This window comes from Podarcis gaigeae (assembly GCF_964106915.1).
Source record: "Podarcis gaigeae genome assembly, chromosome: 3".
Lineage (NCBI taxonomy): Eukaryota > Metazoa > Chordata > Lepidosauria > Squamata > Lacertidae > Podarcis > Podarcis gaigeae.
Genome location: NC_139680.1, coordinates 81,965,605 through 81,986,801, shown reverse-complemented (window position 1 = coordinate 81,986,801; position 21,197 = coordinate 81,965,605). Strand labels below are relative to the sequence as shown.

The following is a 21,197-nucleotide window of genomic DNA, read 5'->3' as shown; positions in this document are numbered from 1 at the left end:
GACCTCGTCGAAACGTCGCCTAGACACCCCAACTTTTACACGGGAAGACACCCGAGGACACCAAAACCTGCATATATATATATATATATATATAAAATCTGTGTGAAACATGTCCACAATTACAATAAAAACAGCATGGCCCCAGCCCTTTCATTAAAAGCAGACAGTTCTCCAAAGCCTGTTGTTTCAAGATAGTCTTCACTTGCTAGCAGAAGGACAGCAAGGAGGGAGCCAGTCTAACTTCCCTAGGGAAGGCAGTTCCAAAGTTTGGAAGCAGCCACCGAGAAGGCCCTCTCCCACATCCCCATCAAGTGTGCCTGTGAGGGTGGTGGGACTGAGAGAAGGGCCTTCCTCAAAGGTACCTTGATTCTAGTTGATTTGAAATACTGGAGGGAGGTTAGAGGAAGTTATATTTATAGATTTATATTATACTACTAAAATGCAACAGATTGACTTACACATTTGTATTATTAATATTACATTACCGTATTGCCCTGAATATAAGCTGCACACCCCCCCCAAATTCTGCCTGTGCGGCTTATATTCGCAACCATATGCTGCTGGCAAAGCGGCACAGCTCCCCCCCAGAAGCAGCCCAGATATTGTCTTTTTTTCTTTTTCCCTCTTCAATTTTAAAGATGCAGCTTATTTGTGGGTGCGGCTTATATTCGGGCCAGTATGGTACATGTCAAGAGGTGGGATAGGTGCAGTGGGTTCTTGTTTTAGAGAGATGATTGCCCAGTCCAGCCCTTTGTTTCATCTGCTAGTCAGAATGTTATGACTATGAGCAGCAAGCCACTTACTCTCAATCTCGTTAAAGACCATTGGACATTTGCAGTGGGTTGTGGATGACAACATAAATCATGAAGGTTAAGTTACTGAAATACATTATTCTATACAGATTACAAAATTGGAAGGATATCTTAAGAAAGCAACACAACAAATGCAACATAAACAGCAAGTGCAACAGTAAGCAACATTTTAATTATTAGCCTGACTACTTAATTGTTGATAGTATGGGGTAAAGCTGTTTTGTGTACTTCTTGGAAAATATTTCATTATAGAAAATATTACACTGTATTGGGTGGAACTTTGATATGATACAACAGAAATAATGTATTCTTAAATGGTAAAGAAATGTATTAAATCCTGTCAACATTCAAGTACAGTCTTATGAGAGTTTTATTTTTTGTGTGCAGTTTTCAAAATCATCTGCAAAATTGCTTCATTGGAATCCAGATAAGATATTTATTTGTGATCTGATGGAATTGTTTGCTTATCATTGATAGCAACTTTAAAAGTTGCAATTCCATGTCGACTTAACTGTAAGCACCATTGAACCCAGCAGGCACACTTCTAAGTAGGCATGTAAAGGATTGTACTGTAAATTTCTAAAGGAATTATTAACCATTGAATTATTCATAAAGGTATTTGAAGAATGCAGTTATGCTTGTAGCCTGTTAGAAAAAGGACAAATGGCATGAGATCTTATATAGTTTCATATAAGATAGAAGTTCACTCCAAAAAAGCTTTAATAAGGTATAGTTTTACATAGAGATGCTGCAATATTCTGTTGTTTATAACTAAACAAATTAAATATAACATGGCAAGCTTAGTGGTTTAAAAAATCTTTAATGGTGTTTTATTTTAACATTTAGCAGCTTTCAATCTCAAATCAGTAGGTCTTCACCAATGGAAACAGATTATGTGCCGCCTTCAGTGAGGAAAGTAAGTGTCCTTCTCTTTTCTGTGTCAAATTAGGTGTAATTAGGAATCTTCCACTCTAATTCCCAGATAGATAAAGTGATGTGTCAGCAGGGAGAGTGGCTTCAATATGAGGGGATACTCAATTTAGGCAATAGCAACGTATGGGTTTGTGCTTGGGGGTGACACTGTGGAATAGGTTTTCTCTGTGTGGGTCTCTTTACATTACCTTACATATTCCAATCTTCTTTTCCTGATCCCATTTGCACTTGGATTGTGAACATTCAGAAGGGGCTTGTCACCTTAGTAGCAGTGAGAAACAAGAGTTACATTGAGACTGTGAAATGAGCTTTGTAATTGCTCTTCTTCTGGAAGGTTTAAAACCCTTGCCTTCCATTCTGTCTTCTGTTCTGCTGGCTAATTGTTTTGCTTAGTGCTGTTTATTCCGTTTATTGTTTTTGCAATTTTTTATTGCAATTTTTAATTTTATTTGTTTTACTTTTTTGCATGATAGCTTGAGCCTCTTGGAAGCTGCTTAACAGATTCTTTTAGTAAATACAGAATAGGTTAATAAAGCACTTTATTGAATTTAAGTAATACAAGTTAATAATATCTCTCCTTGTCAAGAAACAATCAAATTACTGGCAAGCTAAAATGTCAATGATACAGCAGCAGTTTTTTTTAAAAAACTGAAATTATATATTTTCTATGTTTTTACATATTATACTGTCAATTTTTCTGAATACATCTAGACCGAAACAGCTGCTGGACCAACCAGGATATCATTGATAAGCCCACCTCAGAATGGGCATATGGGTAAGAAGATATCATGACCAATTTTTAAAAGCTGAGTAGGAATAGGTATAATTTAGCTTGCACCCTGATAATGGTTTTATTCATGCACACCTACCACCACTTGCTACCCTTGAGGATGGGACAAGGTAGAAGGTAGCTGAGATGATATTTTAAACTCTCAAAAATTCCTTGAGGGTTTTCAGGAATTCAGACTGAATACTTGAAGGAGCCAATTCCTTTTAGAGAATCATGCAAAAATTTGTTCACCCAGCTCTAGAATAAATGTCTAACAACCCTACATTCTGTTCAAAGGGTAGTTTGGCTAGTCTGCTCAATACTTAGGTAAACTTTATACCATATATGTCAGCCTTTAGATACTAAGATTCATACAGGTGAAAAGTTTTCAGACTTTTCTAATAAATATAGTGCTTTGGACTACGTAGATTTCAGTTTCTAATTGTTGTGGAAGAAGCACTGTTCTCATTTTTATCATATGTAGAAGTATTTTAACAAATTTGATCCATCAGTATATAAGTGAGGTCCAAGGAACAGTTAGGAAGATAATAAAAAACCAAATTACAGAAAAATTATATAGTAGATCATGTTTGTTTGTTTTTTAATGTTATCATTGGATTTGTAACTTTTTACAAAAACATGGCCCATTTATAACGGTAAAAACATTGTTGCTGAAAGTTTGATTGTCAATCATCTTGCTGGCTTCAAATGTAGTAGATAATTTTGAGTAATCCAAAGGATACATTGACATTTCACTTTTTCAAGAGATATACAGTGATACTTTGGGTTAAGTACTTAATTTGTTCCGGAGGTCCGTACTTAACCTGAAACTGTTCTTAACCTGAAGCACCACTTTAGCCAGTGGGGCCTGCTGCTGCTGCCACGCCGCCAGAGCACGATTTCTGTTCTCATCCAGAAGCAAAGTTCTTAACTCGAGGTAATATTTCTGGGTTAGTGGAGTCTGTAATCTGAAGCGTATGTAACCCGAGGTACCACTGTATTAAATTTATGCGTTTCTGGATATGTGCTTTCAAAATAATGTAGTATGCCATCTAAATTCTTTCATGTTCTAATATATTCAGGAATGTTGTTTACAGGTAGTGTTACATGGAGAGGTTCTCAGTTGTCTGGAATGACTTCTTCTCAAAACAGTTCATCAGGCTCTGTAAGGTAACAAACCAATTTAGCAGTAAGAGTCAACTTTTGAAACATAAGGGACGTGTTTTTCCACCTTTATGCAGGACTGCGCATCCCTCCACTCAATTTTGCCAGCCAGTGGTGCAAGCCTCTCCCTTCTGCTTGCCCACAGTATCCACATCAAGAGAGCCTGGTGGTTGGCCCAAAAATGGGGTGTTCCGAGGACAGGGTGGGGGCAGGGTGTCACCTGCCCAGGACCGCAAGCTACTCTCACAGTCAATGCTGGCTGGCATAGGGCCTGATATTGCCCCTGTTGCTTTACCAGCCTGAAGCTGGCCCAGGGATCAGACCCAATCTGTCTGCCACTCACTCGTCTGTGAGTGGCCAGGCTGTGGGTGCATCAATAGCTGTGCAAAGCAGCGGTGAACAACTTGGATTGAAGATTTATTTATTTATTTAACACCTTTCCTCATAAGATCTCAGGGCGGTTCACATCTAGGAATTTTGTTTCTCCAAAGAAAAAAGTTATTATTCAAATTGGCCTCCGTTTTCAAATATATCCTGCTTCAAATTCTTATTTGTGAATTTTTTATTTATTGTGTTAAATATTAATAAAATGTTTACCTGGTTGAAAACGAAGTCCTAATCTTTATATCTCCATTCTTTTTTATTCTGACAGAATAAAACTTCCAAGAATACATTCACCAAATATGTGGAATGTACCTTGGTAATTTTTTTCTCTTGAGGGGTATCTCCTAACAGTACAGTACAACCTCTACTTACAATCATAATTCGTTCCGGAGGCCTGTCGGCTGGGCGAAACCAGACACTAGTAGAGGTGTCATTGTGCGCATTTGGTGACAACACGCTTCTGCGCATGTGTAGAAGTGGCAGCCGCTTGTGCGCACACGCAGATGGCAGAAGTCACTTCCACACATTCACGAATCGCGGCAAACCCGGTGTTTACTTCCGGGTTTGCCACAGTCGCAACTTAGAACGTCTGCGAGGCTGATGTAATTTATTACTTTTTTGTTTTGTCATTTCCATAATATACAAAGTTTACTAAATGTTTAACGGTCTATAAATGTAGCAAATAAATAATAAAAGCCATGCCTCTTGCTAAACAAAAATGTACATCCTGCTAGAATTGATTATACAATAGGCCTACCTTTCTCAATATGAGATATAGACACTGTCTTGTCCTTCTACTTTTTAGGTCATTGTCCTTAAGAATGCCAAATAGGGAGACTTCTTATATGTCACCATTCGTATCAACACAAAATAATAGAGATCAAACGCCAGATGGCTTTGGACAAAGAACTATGCAGCATTATCGATGCACACCAACACCTTCACTCTCATCAGTGACAAGACATCCGATCAGCCTTCCCAATCTTTTACAAAGGCAGAATTTAGGTAAGCAAGGTTAGTGAGTGACAGAAATGACCATATCAAAAATTAAATTTATATTTAGTGTAAAGTGCACTGTACAGTGGTACCTTGGGTTAAGAACTTAATTCGTTCTGGAGGTCCGTTCTTAACCTGAAACTGTTCTTAACCTGAGGTACCACTTTAGCTAATGGGGCCTCCCGCTGCCGCTGCGCCACCAGTGCACAATTTCTGTTCTCATCCTGAAGCAAAGTTCTTAACCCGAGGTACTATTTCTGGGTTAACAGAGTCTGTAACCTGAAGCATCTGTAACCTGAAGCGTCTGTAACCTGAGGTACCACTGTATTGATTTGTTGGGGCAGTAATACCACTGTGTGAGCCTGGCAAGCAATTGTCTTCTGAAAAATAATACAAGCTAGGCTATAATCCTGTGGTCCCTGGAGTGGTGTTCTATCCTTTGGGCAGAGGAGAAGGTCCATCCTGGCAAACCTCCTTGTGGCAAGTGCAACAGCAAAAAAGAGGGATACCATGGGTGGATTAGGAGGAGGCTTTTCTAGATCCCCTGACACACAAATAGACCCTGAATAGGGAAGGGAAACACAATAGCCTTGGAGACAGAGTACTTATTTTTATTCCACTCAATCAATCAATCAATCAATCAATCAATTTAGTTCAACAATTTATATACAGTGGTACCTCAGGTTACATACGCTTCAGGTATATTTGGAGAAATATATATTAAATGACATTTTATGATGTCAAAATTATATCTGGCATTGGCCACATGCAGAATTGATGAAACTAAAATGTGAACCTTCCTTATTTTTAGGTTGAAAGCGAGTTTTTAAGAATTTGTGGCTCAATATGATTTCTTCCATTTTCAGTTTATTTATTTGCTATTGTGATAATTAATGTGTATGAATAATGCATTTAATTTTGGGTAATGAAATTTATTCTAGTTTTAAATCTCTCCTTTTATAGGTTCCACTAGTCTTCCAGGACATTCATTACACCTGCAAACGCCGTTCAACAGAGAACTCATCCGCTGAATATTTTAAAATGTATATAAAATATATATATAAAGATTCATACCACTGTACAGTATCTGGCTTGATTAAAAAGTTAATTTTTTTGTCATTGCTTTTTATTGTGCTATTCTTTCGGAGAAAACAAAATAATACAAGCTAGGCTATCATCCTGTGGTCAGTGGAATGGGGGCAACCTAGAGCCCAAAGGATAGAACACCGCTCCCATTATTTTAATAATCAGAAGGTATGTTCACACATCATACTAAGTCAGGCTTGCTGGTTTGTTGATCAGGCTTGAACAGTATGCTGATGCTTGTTCGCTCCTGCTTTGCTTGCACCCCTGGTAAAAGTGGAGAAACAAAGCAGAAAACCTCCATTAAACTGGATGTGTCTGGCCAGGCTCTAGAAGTTGCCGCTTAAAGGTAGAGCTCATTCAGACCTCACCTTTCAGGATACAAGTCCTTATAAGGCGGCTTAGAGGTAAGAAAGATACATGAATGAAACCACATTAAAATATAGCAATGCATCAGGATCCTTCTTATAAGGGCTTTGACCACCAGCTGCCCTGTGGAAAAGGGTTAAAGATTAGCTGGAATTGGCTCTGATGTCATCTTTGCCTACCCCCACCCCAATTCTTTGCTGGGATGTATTTTTTAAAATTTACAGTACTTCACAGCTCATTATTAGAACATTCTTTTTTGAGTGGACCTGTTAAGCTTTCCAAACTTTTAATGTTGGTGGCACACTTTTTAGACATGCATCATTTCATCATGACACAGTAATTCAGTTTTACTAGCAAACCAGAAATTAAACTAATCCCTTTCCAGCCCTGGGAGGGCTCGTGTGACACATCTGCACACTGCAACAGACACACTAATGTATCACGTCACACTAATGTATCACAACACACAGCTTGGAAAGCTCTGGGCTAGTCTAATTGTCAGCAATTGTGAATATTGTAGTTACCGGTAATTCACATTTGTTCACCCAGGATAAAAAAGAAGATGTGTGAATTTGGACATGGCTATCAAATTAAAATACAAGATCTCCATCGGAACTTACTTGCAGATTAGAATGTTTGTCCTAAAAGGGGTAGGGGGGTAACAAAACCTTTAAAAGATTAAGCTGACAATGAAAATGCAGAACTGGCCAGTTTTAGGGGCAGTTTGGTTTCATTGAGGAAATCTTAGTGACCTGCTGTTAATCCTCTGTTACATTAAAGCTTGTTGATACTTTGAGAACTTTAGCTGTAAAGCAAACATGGTTTTTTAAGTGACTGGATGCTGTTATGGCCTCGCCAGTTTGATACATATACCTTCAGACTTCTCCTTTTGCAAAAGCTATTTAACACTGCAAAGTAAGCAGACTTGTTACCTCATAAAAGTTTGTGAACATACATTACAACCCTGTGTCTACTTAGAAGTAAGTAATAATGAATTTACTCTGAGGCATTCCTTTACCTGGGAGTAAATCACATTGAGCACAAGTATATTTCTGGGATTCATATATACTGTATGTAGGAAGCAGTGTAGGGATTTTTTATGTGTACTTACCAAAGTTCTGAGAGAAAGGGGTTTAGATATTTTGTATTAAAAAATCCTAAATGTCTGAACAAACATTAGTTTTATCCTATCTAGAAAGTAAAATAAAGCAGCCACGTCTAATTTACCCTGTTCAGTAAAATGCCCCTCAAATCTGGGCCTGTTTAATTCCATCAGTTTTGAACATGAGTAAAGTGCTGCAGGATTGGCAAACACATTTTATGAAGGATAATAGCTAGAGACTAACTTCTCCAAATCTTCCATGCCCCATCCATAAAAACAAGTTTTTAATTTACTTTTATTTTTTTATATATTTTTTTACAAATGGGAACCTATGGGTGGAATTTAACATTGCACTAAGGTTCCATCAATGCAAGTAGTTCTGCCTGGCAGACAGAACAATCTCCCTACCCTTCCGGTGTGTTTGTGCAGATCTTGCCCTCCAAACTGACTTTCCAGCACAATCAGTATGCATAGCACAGCCAAAAACAGTGAGCAAAACTCTTGCATTAATGTAAGTAGCTCTGCTGCTGCCTAAAGCATTGGTCCTCGTCCATATGGATCATTCCTGACAATAAGGCAACAACAGTTAACACAAAATTATGGGTGGCGTTACTGGCACACTATGGCTGTAATCCTAAACACACTTAACAGTTATTTCTTTAGTAGGATATATAGCTTTCCACCCCTGCAATATACCTCCCAGAGTGGTTAACAAAGGGTGCTTCCAGATGGATGGTTAGGGTTCTCCTTGTGCATGCAAGTTTCTTTCAGGAACCAAAGGATGCCATTGGCAACAAAATAAGAGCCTGCATTCTCACCCCATCCCATATAATCAGAAATGAATCTTTCTGTGGGAATCCAATAAGTGGATATATGAATGCCAGAAACCTGTTTCATATCTTACTTGATACACTTCCAAATTCTTAAGCTCTATAATGCTTGTTTCACAGAGTTCCCAAAGAATACCAAAAGAAGAAAGGATGCACTCTGCTATAATTACATAAAGAGACAAGGAGCTACTTAATGGAATGGTTTCAGGCTGCTTTTCTCTCCCTACAGGACCTTGGGTGTTGCAATGTCATTTCCAAATGATTTTTCCCCTGAGAAAGCACCCAGCTCAGCCAATATTGTGTAATTAATATTTTCATAAAATGGGACTGTTCCAAGTCAGAGGCTTAATTGGGTACATAGTGTACAATTTCCTGTGATTCAGAATTGCTAGGTCCTCCAATATATCTTTATAGTGCAACTACTGGTTATGAAGAACCAAGTCTGTCTCTTGAAAGGGAATGTGACAAGACCGAGGCAGCCTACAAGAGTAAAGCATGGCCAAGAAAAAGCCGCGTTTTGTGGAAAATATAGACAATATTTTAGCTACAACTCAAACTAAGGAGAATGAGGAGCTGCTGTTTACATTCAGAGGAGTGCTGTATCCAAAACGCCTTTGTAGTCTTGAGACCTTTGAAGCAGTGGCAGCCATGGAAGTGAGAAAGGACGATAGGCTGATTGTTGCTTATCCAAAATGTGGTGAGTATCCATATTTTAATGGCATTAAAGGGGAATGGATTTGGTTACCAATTGATATCTGATCACATACGATTCATATGTTTATTTCCCCCATGTAACCTGGATTTATAGTTTCCATGTTTTGTTGTGCTTTTCATAAACGGGGATTTTGAATGCAAAACCTGCAAACCTGAGCAGCTGACTCCACAATGAATAATAAGCTGTCGTGTGGAAGTGCCTTTAATAAAGTTTGAACAAGTAAACCAGTGTTTATTCGATACCCAAAATGAACTGAAATGGGTCCCAGGTGAATACATTTTGGGGTGCCTGGATTCCCTCTTTCCTCAGTGGCTGAGCACCCCACAACAGCCATGAGCAGCAACCCAAGGCCCTCTTTTATGCGGAGAGGAGATATGTGCCTCATAAGTCCTTGGTTACAACCCATCCTCTTGTTGGAAAAAATGCCTGCCCGGGAGGGTTGCCAGCTTCCCAGGCACACCGGGGCCTTTTCTCTAGAGGTCACTCTCTGGCTAAAATCCATCTTCACTCCAGAGAGACCGGTGATAAGCGATCCCTCCCTTCTGAGAGGAACACACTAACGATCTTCTGGCAATCCATCACAGAAGAAAGATAACAGTCCGTAGTCTCACAGCTACTTTATTTGACTGTACAAAACATGGCTGCTCACCCAAGCAGTACAGCATAAGAGTCTGTGACTCGACACTGCTTCAGTCCAGAAGTGGAAGGCACTTTCAGTAATTCCACCCCGTTACACTGAGAACTGCCAGAGAACTGGTTGAGACTTCCTGTCTCATGCTCAGGCATATCAGACATATCACATAATGTAAAAAATTCAGCTGCCTCTTTGCAGCTGGTGGGAACTAAAATCCCAACACCTCCATGTGGCTCAGTGAGGCCTCTGAAATGGAAAGGATAGTATCTTTCAAAGCCAGGCAGCATGTTACCAACAGCAGGTGGGGAGGAAGCTGTGGCAAGGCTGGGCTGGGGCCAAGTGGGGAGGGAAGTACCTTCTGTTGCAATTTGACAAACAAACCTTGCATGGTGTCTATGGCTTTTTTGTGACACTTGGTGACCCACCTGCGGGTCCCAACCCACTGGTTGGAAATCTGTGATTTAAGTTGACTGGCATACATGAACATAACTTTGCATTTGGTTGTGTAACACACGCTCCAGCAAACCATATATGTCTTAATTGCTTTTATGTCGTAGGTACTAACTGGATGCTCAAAATAGTAAATGACATGATAGCTGCGATTCCAAGTTACAAGGACTTACCACCACTAGAAAACTGCCCAATACTTGAATTTGGACCGCCCACAAAACTTCAGGTTGGCATGATTTCCAAATTACTCTAGCAAATGATCAGTGCTTACATGTGCCACACAGAAGGCAGACACTTTACAGCTATTATATGTGATTGTGGAGCATATAAGAGATAGATTTAGATTTGTTGAACATTGAAGCCAATTTTTGATAAACACAGAAAATATACTTCATTTATATCGAATTTTAATATACCTCTTTTCATTAAAAATCTATTTACAAATGGAAAGCAAAATAGAATATGCATGTCATCCTATGTTCCTCAGAGGACATAACCATTTACTTGATGGAGGTGCTTCTCAAAAACAGTGAATTATCCCTAATATCTGTACTTTCTGCATTTCATTTCCCCCTGACACCGCTTTTTACAGCCACACCACTCAAGCCTGTATACTGTAAATATAATTGCAACTCAGGATAACAATGTATCTGAATCTCATGCTAAAATCTGTTAGTTTTTAAGGTGTGATAGGGAAGTTTTTTTTGGGGGGACGTGGGTAGCGCTGTGGGTTAAACCACAGAGCCTAGGACTTGCCGATCAGAAGGTCGGCGGTTCGAATCCCCATGACGGGGTGAGCTCCCGTTGCTCGGTCCCTGCTCCTGCCAACCTAGCATTTCGAAAGCACTTCAAAGTGCAAATAGATAAATAGGTACCGCTCTGGCGGGAAGGTAAACGGCATTTCCGTGCGCTGCTCTGGTTCGCCAGAAGTGGCTTGGTCATGCTGGCCACATCACCCAGAAGCTGTACGCCGGCTCCCTCGCCCAATAAAGCAAGATGAGCACTGCAACCCCAGAGTCGGCCACAACTGGACCTAATGGTCAGGGGTCCCTTCACCTTTTTAGGGAAGTTTTTAATGTTTGATGTTTTATTGTGTTTTTAATATTCTGTTGGGAGCCACACAATGTGGCTGGGGAAACCCAGCTAGATGGGCCGGGTATAAATAAATGATGGTGATGAGTCATCATTTTTGCTGTGAAAGGCTAACCCGGCTATTCCACTGGGAATCCTTGCTACTAATATTCCTGTGCTTCCATGATGGGGGGAGATGACTTTAATAAGTTTATGAAGTAAAATAGGGGTAGGAGTGAGTATTTAGAATAATAGATTTGTATAATTGTAGTAGTACTACTACTACTCCAAGCCCATTGTTCACTATTTTAATCATGTAACTCAAAGTACTAATTTCCCCCCCAATTATATGAATAAAAAGGAGGAAATAACAACTTCCCTAGATCCTGAAATGACAACAACAGATCAACATTCCTTTAATTCTCATTCCAGGAGCTGGAAAAGCAGCCTTCTCCACGTATTATTTCTACACATCTCCATTATGATAACATTCCCAAATCCTTTATTGAGAAAAAGGTGAAGGTAAGTTACTAGGCTCCTATGAGATACTGACGAAGTCTCCTAAAACCTGTGTGAGAGGCTCTGTCCCAGAGCCCAGCAAGAAAGACTGAGAGAATAACAGCTCTCTGCCTTGCATGGGGGCCAATGGCCTGCTTGATGCTCCAGCCCTGGAAGGTTTGGGGTGTTTACACAGGGGAGGTTCTGGGGTTGTTGTGGCTACACAAGATTTCAGCTTCACATGCAATTCTCGGAACCTAACCCCTGCTCAAGTTGCTAGTCAACTGTAGTTCATATCACCGGATGACATAACTTGCTTTAAGCAACAAAATCTAATTATCTCTTTCTTTCTTTTGAAACAGATGCTGGTTGTATTCCGAAATCCCAAAGATGCCGCTGTATCCTATTACCATTTTTACAACAAAAACCCTGTTCTTCCAGATGTTGGTTCTTGGGATGATTTTTTTCCAAAGTTCATGAGTGGCGAAGGTATATCATATTAGAAGTTCTCACTTTCTGTATTTCTGAAGCTTCCCACAAAATATTTGTGTACAATGTCTTTTCAGATGAAAGGGAAACGGGTTTCAAATGAGCAGGACTCTTGATTGCAGGAAAAAGCCCACAGTCAATGTTTCTTTTACTCAGACTTGCATCATCAGTTGATAATGAGATTGTGTTGTTGTTGTTGTTGTTGTTGTTATTTATCAGATTATATATTTCCCTTCATCACAAGGGTTTAGGGCGGTTCATATTATATAAAAAACTGGAATCTTACAGTGGCACAGAGGGCTATTGCCTACCACAAAGGAGGAACCCAATTAATTTGAAGGAGTTTTAGAGCTCAGACTGATTTCCCCCCCATGTTTCTAATTTCAGATTAGTCAATGCTGAACATACTTATGCAGGATTTTCCCCATGCCATCAGGACTTCTGCAGCAATCATATCATTTGTTTTAAGAGCTTAACAAGTGGCAAATTCTAAATAGTCACAACCACCTTTGTTTTTTGACCTGTCCATTTCAAGAGATACACGCACATTGGTCTCAAGAACTGGACAACTTAGAAATAGTCAACCACCTCAGCAAGCAAAACTCTGGCTGCACTTGCCCTCTTCTGCATGTATAATATCCCTTTTCTTGAGACATTTTATACCAGCCCTTTAGTATAATAGGTATAGATGACCCTCGTGTCCCTTTCCAATTCTACAATTGCATGGTTCAATCATAAGAATGAATATTATGTTCATTTATATGAGCAGCAACAGTTTTTAAAAGCCTTGCAGACAGGCCACATATGGTAAAAGACATTCCCCTCACCCTTCTTTCTATTCCCTTAGTGGCCTAGGCACCTATAGAAGTTCAGTGGCAGCATCTGTTTCATATGCAAAAGGTTCCAGGTTTAATCCTCAGCACCTCCAGGTTCGCTTGTGGAAGAGCCTGTCCGAAACCCTGGCGATTCACAGCCAGTCATAAATGCCAAAGTGAATTTAGGCCTCCTTTCAATTTCTGATGATTTGTGTACAGATTTTACATGTCATGAAAATAGCTCCAGTGTCGGGTTAAAGTGAATGAATGAAGTGCTGTACCTTGGTTCTTGAACAGAATCCATTCCAGAAGTCCGTTCGACTTCTGAAAACCTTCACAAACCAAAGAACGGCTTCCGATTGGCTGCAGGAGCTTCTTTCACTCAATCGGAAGCCGTGTTAGACGTTCGACTTACAAAAAATGTTCGCAAACCGGAACACTCGCTTCCAGGTTTGCGGCGTTCGGGAGTCAAAACATTCGAGTCACAAGGTGTTCGAGAACCAAGGTACAACTGTATTCTGATGTCATCCCCCCCCCCCCCATGCTTTGAAATATGCTGTTTGCATTTTATTTCAGTTTGCTGGAAATCCTACTTTGACTATATCCTTGCTTGGGACAAACATGTGGATGAAGAAAATGTCATGATCATCACATATGAAGAGCTGAAAGAAGTGAGCATTCTTAGAAACTGAGATAATGATTTCACTTTTCTTCTGTTATGGCTACTATTAAGTATGAGTATTTTATTCTATATGTATATTTCTCTTTTGTTAGAAGGTTTGGATATTTAAATATGGCCCTGCACTTGATTAAATACTAAGCACGCCACTATGCCAGTGTGATTAAGTTTTGTGGTGTAAACTCTTTTTGCATATTGATAGGCTTGCACTTAATTTATTTTTGGTTTTTTATAGTTTATTTGGGACTTTGATTAACTAAGTTTATTTTTTAATTAAAAGGAATATGGCTGATTGAATATATGACACACTGGAAATGGAAAAGATCGGTAGCAGATATTTGAAAAAAGAAATGCTTTTCAAGAATCTAAGTTACAGAAGCAGATAGAGAAATGATGGTACCTTCGCTGTGGCGGGAGGCAGGTGGCGCTGTGGGTTAAACCACAGAGCCTAGGACTTGCCGATCAGAAGGTTGGCGGTTCGAATCCCCGCGACGGGGTGAGCTCCTGTTGTTTGGTCCCAGCTCCTGCCAACCTAGCAGTTTGAAAGAACGTCAAAGTGCAAGTAGATAAATAGGTACCGCTCCGGCGGGAAGGTAAACGGCGTTTCCGTGCGCTGCTCTGGTTTGCCAGAAGCAGCTTAGTCATGCTGGCCACATGACCCGGAAGCTGTACGCCGGCTCCCTCGGCCAATAAAGTGAGATGAGTGCTGCAACCCCAGAGTCGGTCACGACTGGACCTAATGGTCAGGGGTCCCTTTACCTTTACCTTCGCTGTGACAATGTTTCTGTGTTTCCTTTCACACTGCACCTCTTTTGCTAATATCAGATGTACCTCTTTAGGAAGCTATAGCACATACATTTATGAATATATTTATTTAGATGTTTAGCCTGCCCAATTATTGAGTCTTAGGGCTCTACCTTTGTACCAAATATATTTATGAAATCATAACTAACTTTACTGTTATTTTCCAGAATCTTCACGAAGGAGTGAAGCGCATAGCTGAATTTTATGAGCTGCCTCTGTCTGATGAAATGATTAAGTCTGTTGCAGAGAGCTCTACGTTCCAAGCAATGAGCAGTAAATCTGAAGAAACACATGGTCGGTTTGCTCCTGTCCTTTTCAGGAAAGGTACTGCAGTACTGTATTGATTTTATGCCACTCGTTTGCACTGAATTCTCTTTCTTCCAGTAACACAAGCGCCCTCTAGCGGTGCCATTTATTGGGGGGGGGGGGACGGACAACTAAACATTATACAGTATTTTGTCAATACAGTGGTACCTCGGGTTACACATGCTTCACATTACATACGGTTCAGGTTACAGACTCCACTAACCCAGAAATAGTACCTTGGGTTAAGAACTTTGCTTCAGGATGAGAACAGAAATCATGTTCCGGCGGTGCGGCAGCAGCAGGAGGCCCCATTAGCTAATGTGGTGCTTCAGGTTAAGAACAGTTTTAGGTTAAGAACAGACCTCCGGAATGAATTAAGTATTTAACCCAAGGTACCACTGTATCTTGAAAATAGTTTTGCTCCATTTCCCTCTTCCTCACTCCCATCCCACATATAGAACCAAAGTTCAAAAACACTGAGAACCCCTATAAAGCCTCTGTAAGACCATTCTGCAATAATTAGAACAAGGAAGTCTTCTGGTCCAGAAGAGTTTGCACATGTCATATTTTAAATAGGCCAAATTAGTCTGCAAAAGTAGAAGTTACTTGTGCTGGTGACATCACAGTTTTCTGCATTCTCTCCTAATAATAATAATAATAATAATAATAATAATAATAATAATAATAATTTATACCCTGCCCATCTGGCTGTGTTTTCCCAGCCACTCTGGGTGGCTTCCCACAAAACACTAAAATACAATAACCTATTAAACATTAAAAGCTTCCAACTATGTAGAGTACGAGGCATAAAAACCATGAGTCCAGGGCAGCTCATGTTTTATTATGTCAATAATCAAACAAGACAACTAAAACTGTGAATAGTGGTCTAAGTGATCAGGGAGATCTTATTGAACTTGAAAGGTTCTAGGTGGACGAGCACAGGACTGCACAGTGGGATAGATGCAATTCAGTGGGGCTTATTTCCAAGTAGGTTGGGATAGAAATAATGCCTAAGTGTTATGATTGTAAACAGATTAGCCACAGTAGAGTTTGCACATGCCATGTTTTAAATAGGCCAAATCAGCTGTTTATAACAAAGCAGCTTCTGCAAAAGTGGAAGTTACCTGTGCCATGACATCACAGTTTTCTGCATTGTCTCCTGCCAATAATTGCCAGTTATGTGGAATAAGAAGCATAAAAGCCATGAGCCGAGGGCAGCAAATAATGAAACAGTACAGTTAAGAAATTAAAAAGCAGTTTAAAACAACTTAAAACAGTTTTTTAAAAATTCTAAGCACAGTGGACTGCAGTCCACAATCTGCATCCGGTTCAGGAATGTGTGACGTTTGCCAGTATTAAAAATGTTAGCACTTGGGTGAGGCTTGGAAATTACAATATTTGGGTCAAGGAACACAGAACAAAGCAGATCCAGGGATGGAACTGGAGCCAGTGGCATAGCATGGGGGCCCCATAGAGGCAGTTGCCCTGGGTGCAAAATTCTTAGGAGCCCAAAATTTCCACTTTTTGCTCATCTGAGCTCTTGAAGCTGCTGAACCGCAGCTGCACCTCAGAGAGAGAAGCCACTCAGCATCCTCCTTCCCTGGTGTGCCCCCCCCCCCCGCCATTCCCCCACAGCCACAGGAACCTGATTCTGCCTCAGAACTGAAGCTGTGTGGCGGCTCCTGCATGGTGTTTAAGGTGGCATGGAAGGAATCCCTTTTTAAAAAAACTTCCTCTTCTCTTCTCACACCCCTTGTAGAGGCAGGTCACCACTCACCCCCAACACCTGTCCCCCCCCCCCCACTCTCTGCACCGCAGCTAAAAAAAGCCCCTCTGCGCTTTTGCCAGTGAAGCACCACAACTCCAGAACTTTGTGTGCCCCCTTAAGAGAGCCTAGTTCACTTAATAAACCCGCCTACATATTGAGGGATGTGTGGGGTATGCTGCTGCCTTGTCCCAGGTGCTAGCAATCCACGGTACACCATTGGCTGGAGCTCAGAACCAAATAGTTTTCAGAGAATCTAGAGGCTGGGAGGCTTGGGGCAGCTCCAGGCAGGCAGATGGTTACAAAACTGTCCATTATCTAAGAATAACAAGGTTAACCAAGGTGAGGAAACTGGTCTTTCCAACTTTCTTTGCCAGCAACTAACCTAAAGGAGAAATATTAAACTGCCAACACCCAATCTAATACACCCCTTAGCCTTTGCTTCTCTCAAAGAAATTCTGCAAGGTAGCTGAGGTTTAGGATAAGAGTTTTGTCCAAGATGGGCTACCTTCCCTGGTTGACAAACCCAATCTGCCTCTCACTTCCTTCTACAGCGCATGCAGAAACCGCCACCTTGACCATTGGACCCACTGTTGGTCGCATCTGCTTATATACCTCACAGTTGTTTCTGTCACTCGCTGTTGACATCTCCAGATAGCCCCAATCTGATGCATGTTAGTAATGTCTTTCCTTGGTTACACCCAAGCAAGTGTGCTTGGGGTTGCAGGATGAGACATATGACAATACATTCACTTGTTTCAACATTCAGAAACCATAAATCTGTTATCTAAATCTCTATACAGGAAGGCATAAAGAGTGAGATTCATTTTTCATTGTTTCTTTATAGGTGCTGTGGGTGACTGGAAGACTTTGTTCACTGAAGCTCAGAGCCAGGAAATGGATGCAAAATTTGAAGAGTGCTTAGCAGGAACTAAACTGGGTGCAAAGCTAAAATATGACCAATATTGTAAATTTTAAAACCTTGGATTTGGAGGTTATTATCTGAAGCCTTTCGGTTAAGAATAAAATAATGTTTAAGTGCTAGATACATTTATGCACGGGGGAAAAATGTTCTCAGTCTTTTTTGCTTTCAGGTCATGTACTCAAATTAAAAGGTAAAGGTAAAGGTACCCCTGCCCGTACGGACCAGTCTTGACAGACTCTAGGGTTGTGCGCCCATCTCACTCAAGAGGCCGGGGGCCAGCGCTGTTCGGAGACACTTCCGGGTCACGTGGCCAGCGTGACAAAGCTTCATCTGGTGAGCCAGCGCAGCACACAGAAACGCCGTTTACCTTCCCGCCAGTAAGCGGTCCCTATTTATCTACTTGCACCCGGGGGTGCTTTTGAACTGCTAGGTTGGCAGGCGCTGGGACCGAGGAGCGGGAGCACACCCTGCCGTGGGGATTCCCATTTTGTACTCAAATTATAACATACTATATGGGAAGAACATGAAGATGTGCTATGAAATAATTTTGCGGCAGTGATCTCTTCTATTCTTTAATGACTATGTCCTATTTCATATCCTATTCTTCTCACTCCTATTGTGGAGCCAAAACCCACTAGCCCATTTTGATGTACAATTCTGCTGAATTAGTTGAAACTGCTTTGGCTCTTTTCATATTTGCAGTGCTCACCGTCAGTGGCGGAGCTTCATGCTTTGGCACCGGGGGACGGAGAGCAGGCAGGGCGGGGCTGGCGAGCATCCTGGGGGTGGGGCACGCCGCCTGCAGGGCCTTGGTGCCCAGCGCAGGCTGGGCGATGGCACCCTGCTAGGATCGCGCTGCCAGGGGTGGTGCGCTCCCCCCGCACTCTTCTTCTTCCGGCAGTGCTCACACTCACCTATTCAGTTGCTGCATTACCCAACTCCTTAAATGTTTACTTTTATAAACTCCTTCCTGTGCATATGGAGCCATAGGAAAGCTACATACATCTGTTGCATCCCCCCCCCATATGTTTGTTGTTGTTGTGTTTAGTCGTCTAGTTGTGTCCGACTCTTTGTGACCCCATGGACCAGAGCACGCCAGGATATTTTATATAATAATCAAAAGACACTTTCAAAAATGTACAAACTACTTTTGAATTGGCAAAGAAAGGAGGAGGATATCAAAGAAATTACAGTAAAATGGGAGAGGGACCAGGGACATACGATCAAACCCAATATTTGGAATGAATTATGGACTAAAACTATAAAATTCACAGCTTGATTCCTTATAAGGGAAAAACTTATGAAAATGTACTATAGGTGGTACCTAACCCCTGTAAAACTTGCAAAAAAAAATCAATCAAACAAGTGCTGGTGATGTAAGGAACAGATAGGAACATACTACCATATGTGGTGGTCCTGTCTAGAGATACAAAGATTTTGGAACATGATTTATGAAGAGATAAAGAGATTGATAAAAACTACATTTAGCAAGAAACTGAAAGAATTTTTACTAGGAATGGTTTCTGATAATATTCCCAAAAATAAAACCAGGCTATTTATGTATGCAACGTCAGCAGCAAGGGTTATAGTGGCAAAACACTGGAAAGTTAAAAATACACCCACTAAAGAGGAATGGGTAGTCAAATTGTGCGAGTACTTGGAGCTCACAAAGCTGACAGGTGCAATAAGAGATAAACCTTAAAAAATGGTGAAAGAAGAATGGGAATGTTTAAATAATTATTTAGGGGACAAGGGCCCAACAAGAAAGACCTGGTTATGTTTAGAATGATACCGCATGGTGAAATGCTCCCTGATAATGCCAATCAGTTGCATTGATTTCAATGGGTCTTATTCCTATGTAAGTGTACATTAGGATTGCAGCCATAGATTACTGTTCATCACCATTCATTAGAATAATCAGAAGGAATGTTTAGACATCATGCTGAGTCAGGCTTGCTGGCTTATTGTTCAGGCTTGAACAGCATGTTGATGCCTGGTACCTGATTGCTCCTCTTTTGCTATGCCCCTGGGACAAATGAGACAAACACAGATGATAGACACCATTAAGCTTGGAGGGCTTAATGCTTGGAGGGCTTAAGCTTGGAGGGCTTAATGCATTTAAGCTTTCCAGGGCTCCAGAAAGAGGTTGCTTGAAGCTAGAGCTCAGTTGGAATATCTGAATCTATCCCCTAGCACTGGGAATCTCTGAATTACCCCCTCTTCCCAACATGCCACAAGGGTAGAGGGAATGTCAGTGACTTTCAAGGGAAAAGAACTCAAGAAAATGTGAGCAGGCTTCAGCAGCATAGGCAGGGCATCTCAGAAGGCACCCCACCCCTGCTGAATGTGATGTAGACTCTGAAAGAGCTAGATTTAATCTTGGGTACTTGTTGTACTCAAACCTAGGATTATGGTTTGTTAATCCCTTAAAACGCTTCATTTGTTAATCCCTAAAAAGCCTTGTTAGGTAAGCTGCCAACAAACGCCTGATTTAAAGGTATGATAAATGATAATGTTGCTTTATCACATAAGCCATAATGCTTGCACCTGCAAGACAACCTCAGACAGCCCAGATTTGCTTACACTAGTAGTTAGAACGGCTTGCGGATAGGATGCTCATAAACAGGACAGCAGGCAAAGAACTTGCTTACACCTGTAACTGGGACAACTAGTGGTCAGGATGTGGCTCAGTTGCTTTCGCTGGTGAAACAAGACTATTGAGGGGTCCTTTCAAGGGGTTCAGCTTCTTAAGGAAGACTGGACCTTCGGAGAGAGCGTACCTTTGAAGGCTCAAACCACTCGGGTGTGTGAGAATGTGAACCCAAGATCTCTGTTTAGATAGAATTTACTACCATGAGCCATTTGTTTTGGAATGCAGGGGCAACAGGGGCAAAAGGTGATCTGGTAATTAAGGTTTCAGACATGTGGTTTACATATTTGTATGTGTTTGCTTGGTACATCTATGAACATCTAATATATATATATGATCTTAGAATTCTTATAACAGTTGGCATGTAAATGCATAGGAACATAGATCAAATAAGGAATAAGAGGGGTGGGCATCGAAATCAGAGTAATGGGAGATGTAAACAAGGGTGGGAATGTTAGTAGGGTAATTAGCCGGTCGTGATAGGCTGTATCCTAGCCAATGGGGAGACAGAGGAGGGAACCTGAGCTTCGGGTATAGGGAATATGAGCTTATGCTTTGTCAATTTTGGGTGTGCCTATGCTGGACACCCACTCTTGCGAGAAACTTTTTGCTGCTGCACCAATTTTGTTCAGGTTTTATTTTGAGGGTCTCAAGACCCACTTTCTAACAAAAGGTGGCTAGCAATGTGTCTTGTTAGGGAGCAATAAACCATCATCCCAGCTTTGTCTTAACAGGAATGGGAGCTTAATTGTTCTTTGCTAGATAAGAGAAGGGAACAAAGCAGAGCCAGGCTGATTGGACAGAGGCAGCCAAAGGAGGAGCAAGGGGGTTGTCTGACAAATAAATTATTAATTTAATTTCTCTATTGCTGCGTTGAATATTTCATCCCAGCTAAGCGTTAACCACAAGCAGGGTGCTACAAAAGCACTCTGCCCAGCCCCTCAAATATTTTGT

The 21,197-nt window shown here is 41.0% G+C and overlaps 2 protein-coding genes across 5 annotated transcripts; both read left to right on the top strand.

Annotated features, from left to right (window-relative positions):
* Positions 1–683: 683 nt before the first annotated feature.
* On the top strand, positions 684–6,177 carry LOC310841561 (putative E3 SUMO-protein ligase RNF212). 4 transcript variants are annotated; one of them, XM_083732849.1, is made up of 6 exons: positions 684–969; positions 1,680–1,728; positions 2,457–2,520; positions 3,612–3,684; positions 4,868–5,076; positions 6,022–6,177. In XM_083732849.1, the coding sequence occupies exons 1-6, from the start codon at positions 944–946 to the stop codon at positions 6,087–6,089; spliced, it is 489 nt and encodes a 162-aa protein (XP_083588975.1). In that variant the 5' UTR covers positions 684–943; the 3' UTR covers positions 6,090–6,177. The 4 variants fall into 4 exon arrangements, with proteins under 4 accessions (XP_083588975.1, XP_083588973.1, XP_083588972.1 ...); XM_083732847.1 differs by having other exon boundaries at positions 686–969; positions 1,662–1,728; XM_083732846.1 differs by having other exon boundaries at positions 687–969; positions 1,659–1,728.
* Positions 6,178–8,830: 2,653 nt separating this feature from the next.
* On the top strand, positions 8,831–17,759 carry LOC310841518 (sulfotransferase 6B1-like). The gene is made up of 7 exons (XM_083732760.1): positions 8,831–9,139; positions 10,349–10,467; positions 11,745–11,834; positions 12,173–12,299; positions 13,691–13,785; positions 14,765–14,921; positions 17,516–17,759. The coding sequence occupies exons 1-7, from the start codon at positions 8,938–8,940 to the stop codon at positions 17,644–17,646; spliced, it is 921 nt and encodes a 306-aa protein (XP_083588886.1). The 5' UTR covers positions 8,831–8,937; the 3' UTR covers positions 17,647–17,759.
* Positions 17,760–21,197: the final 3,438 nt, after the last annotated feature.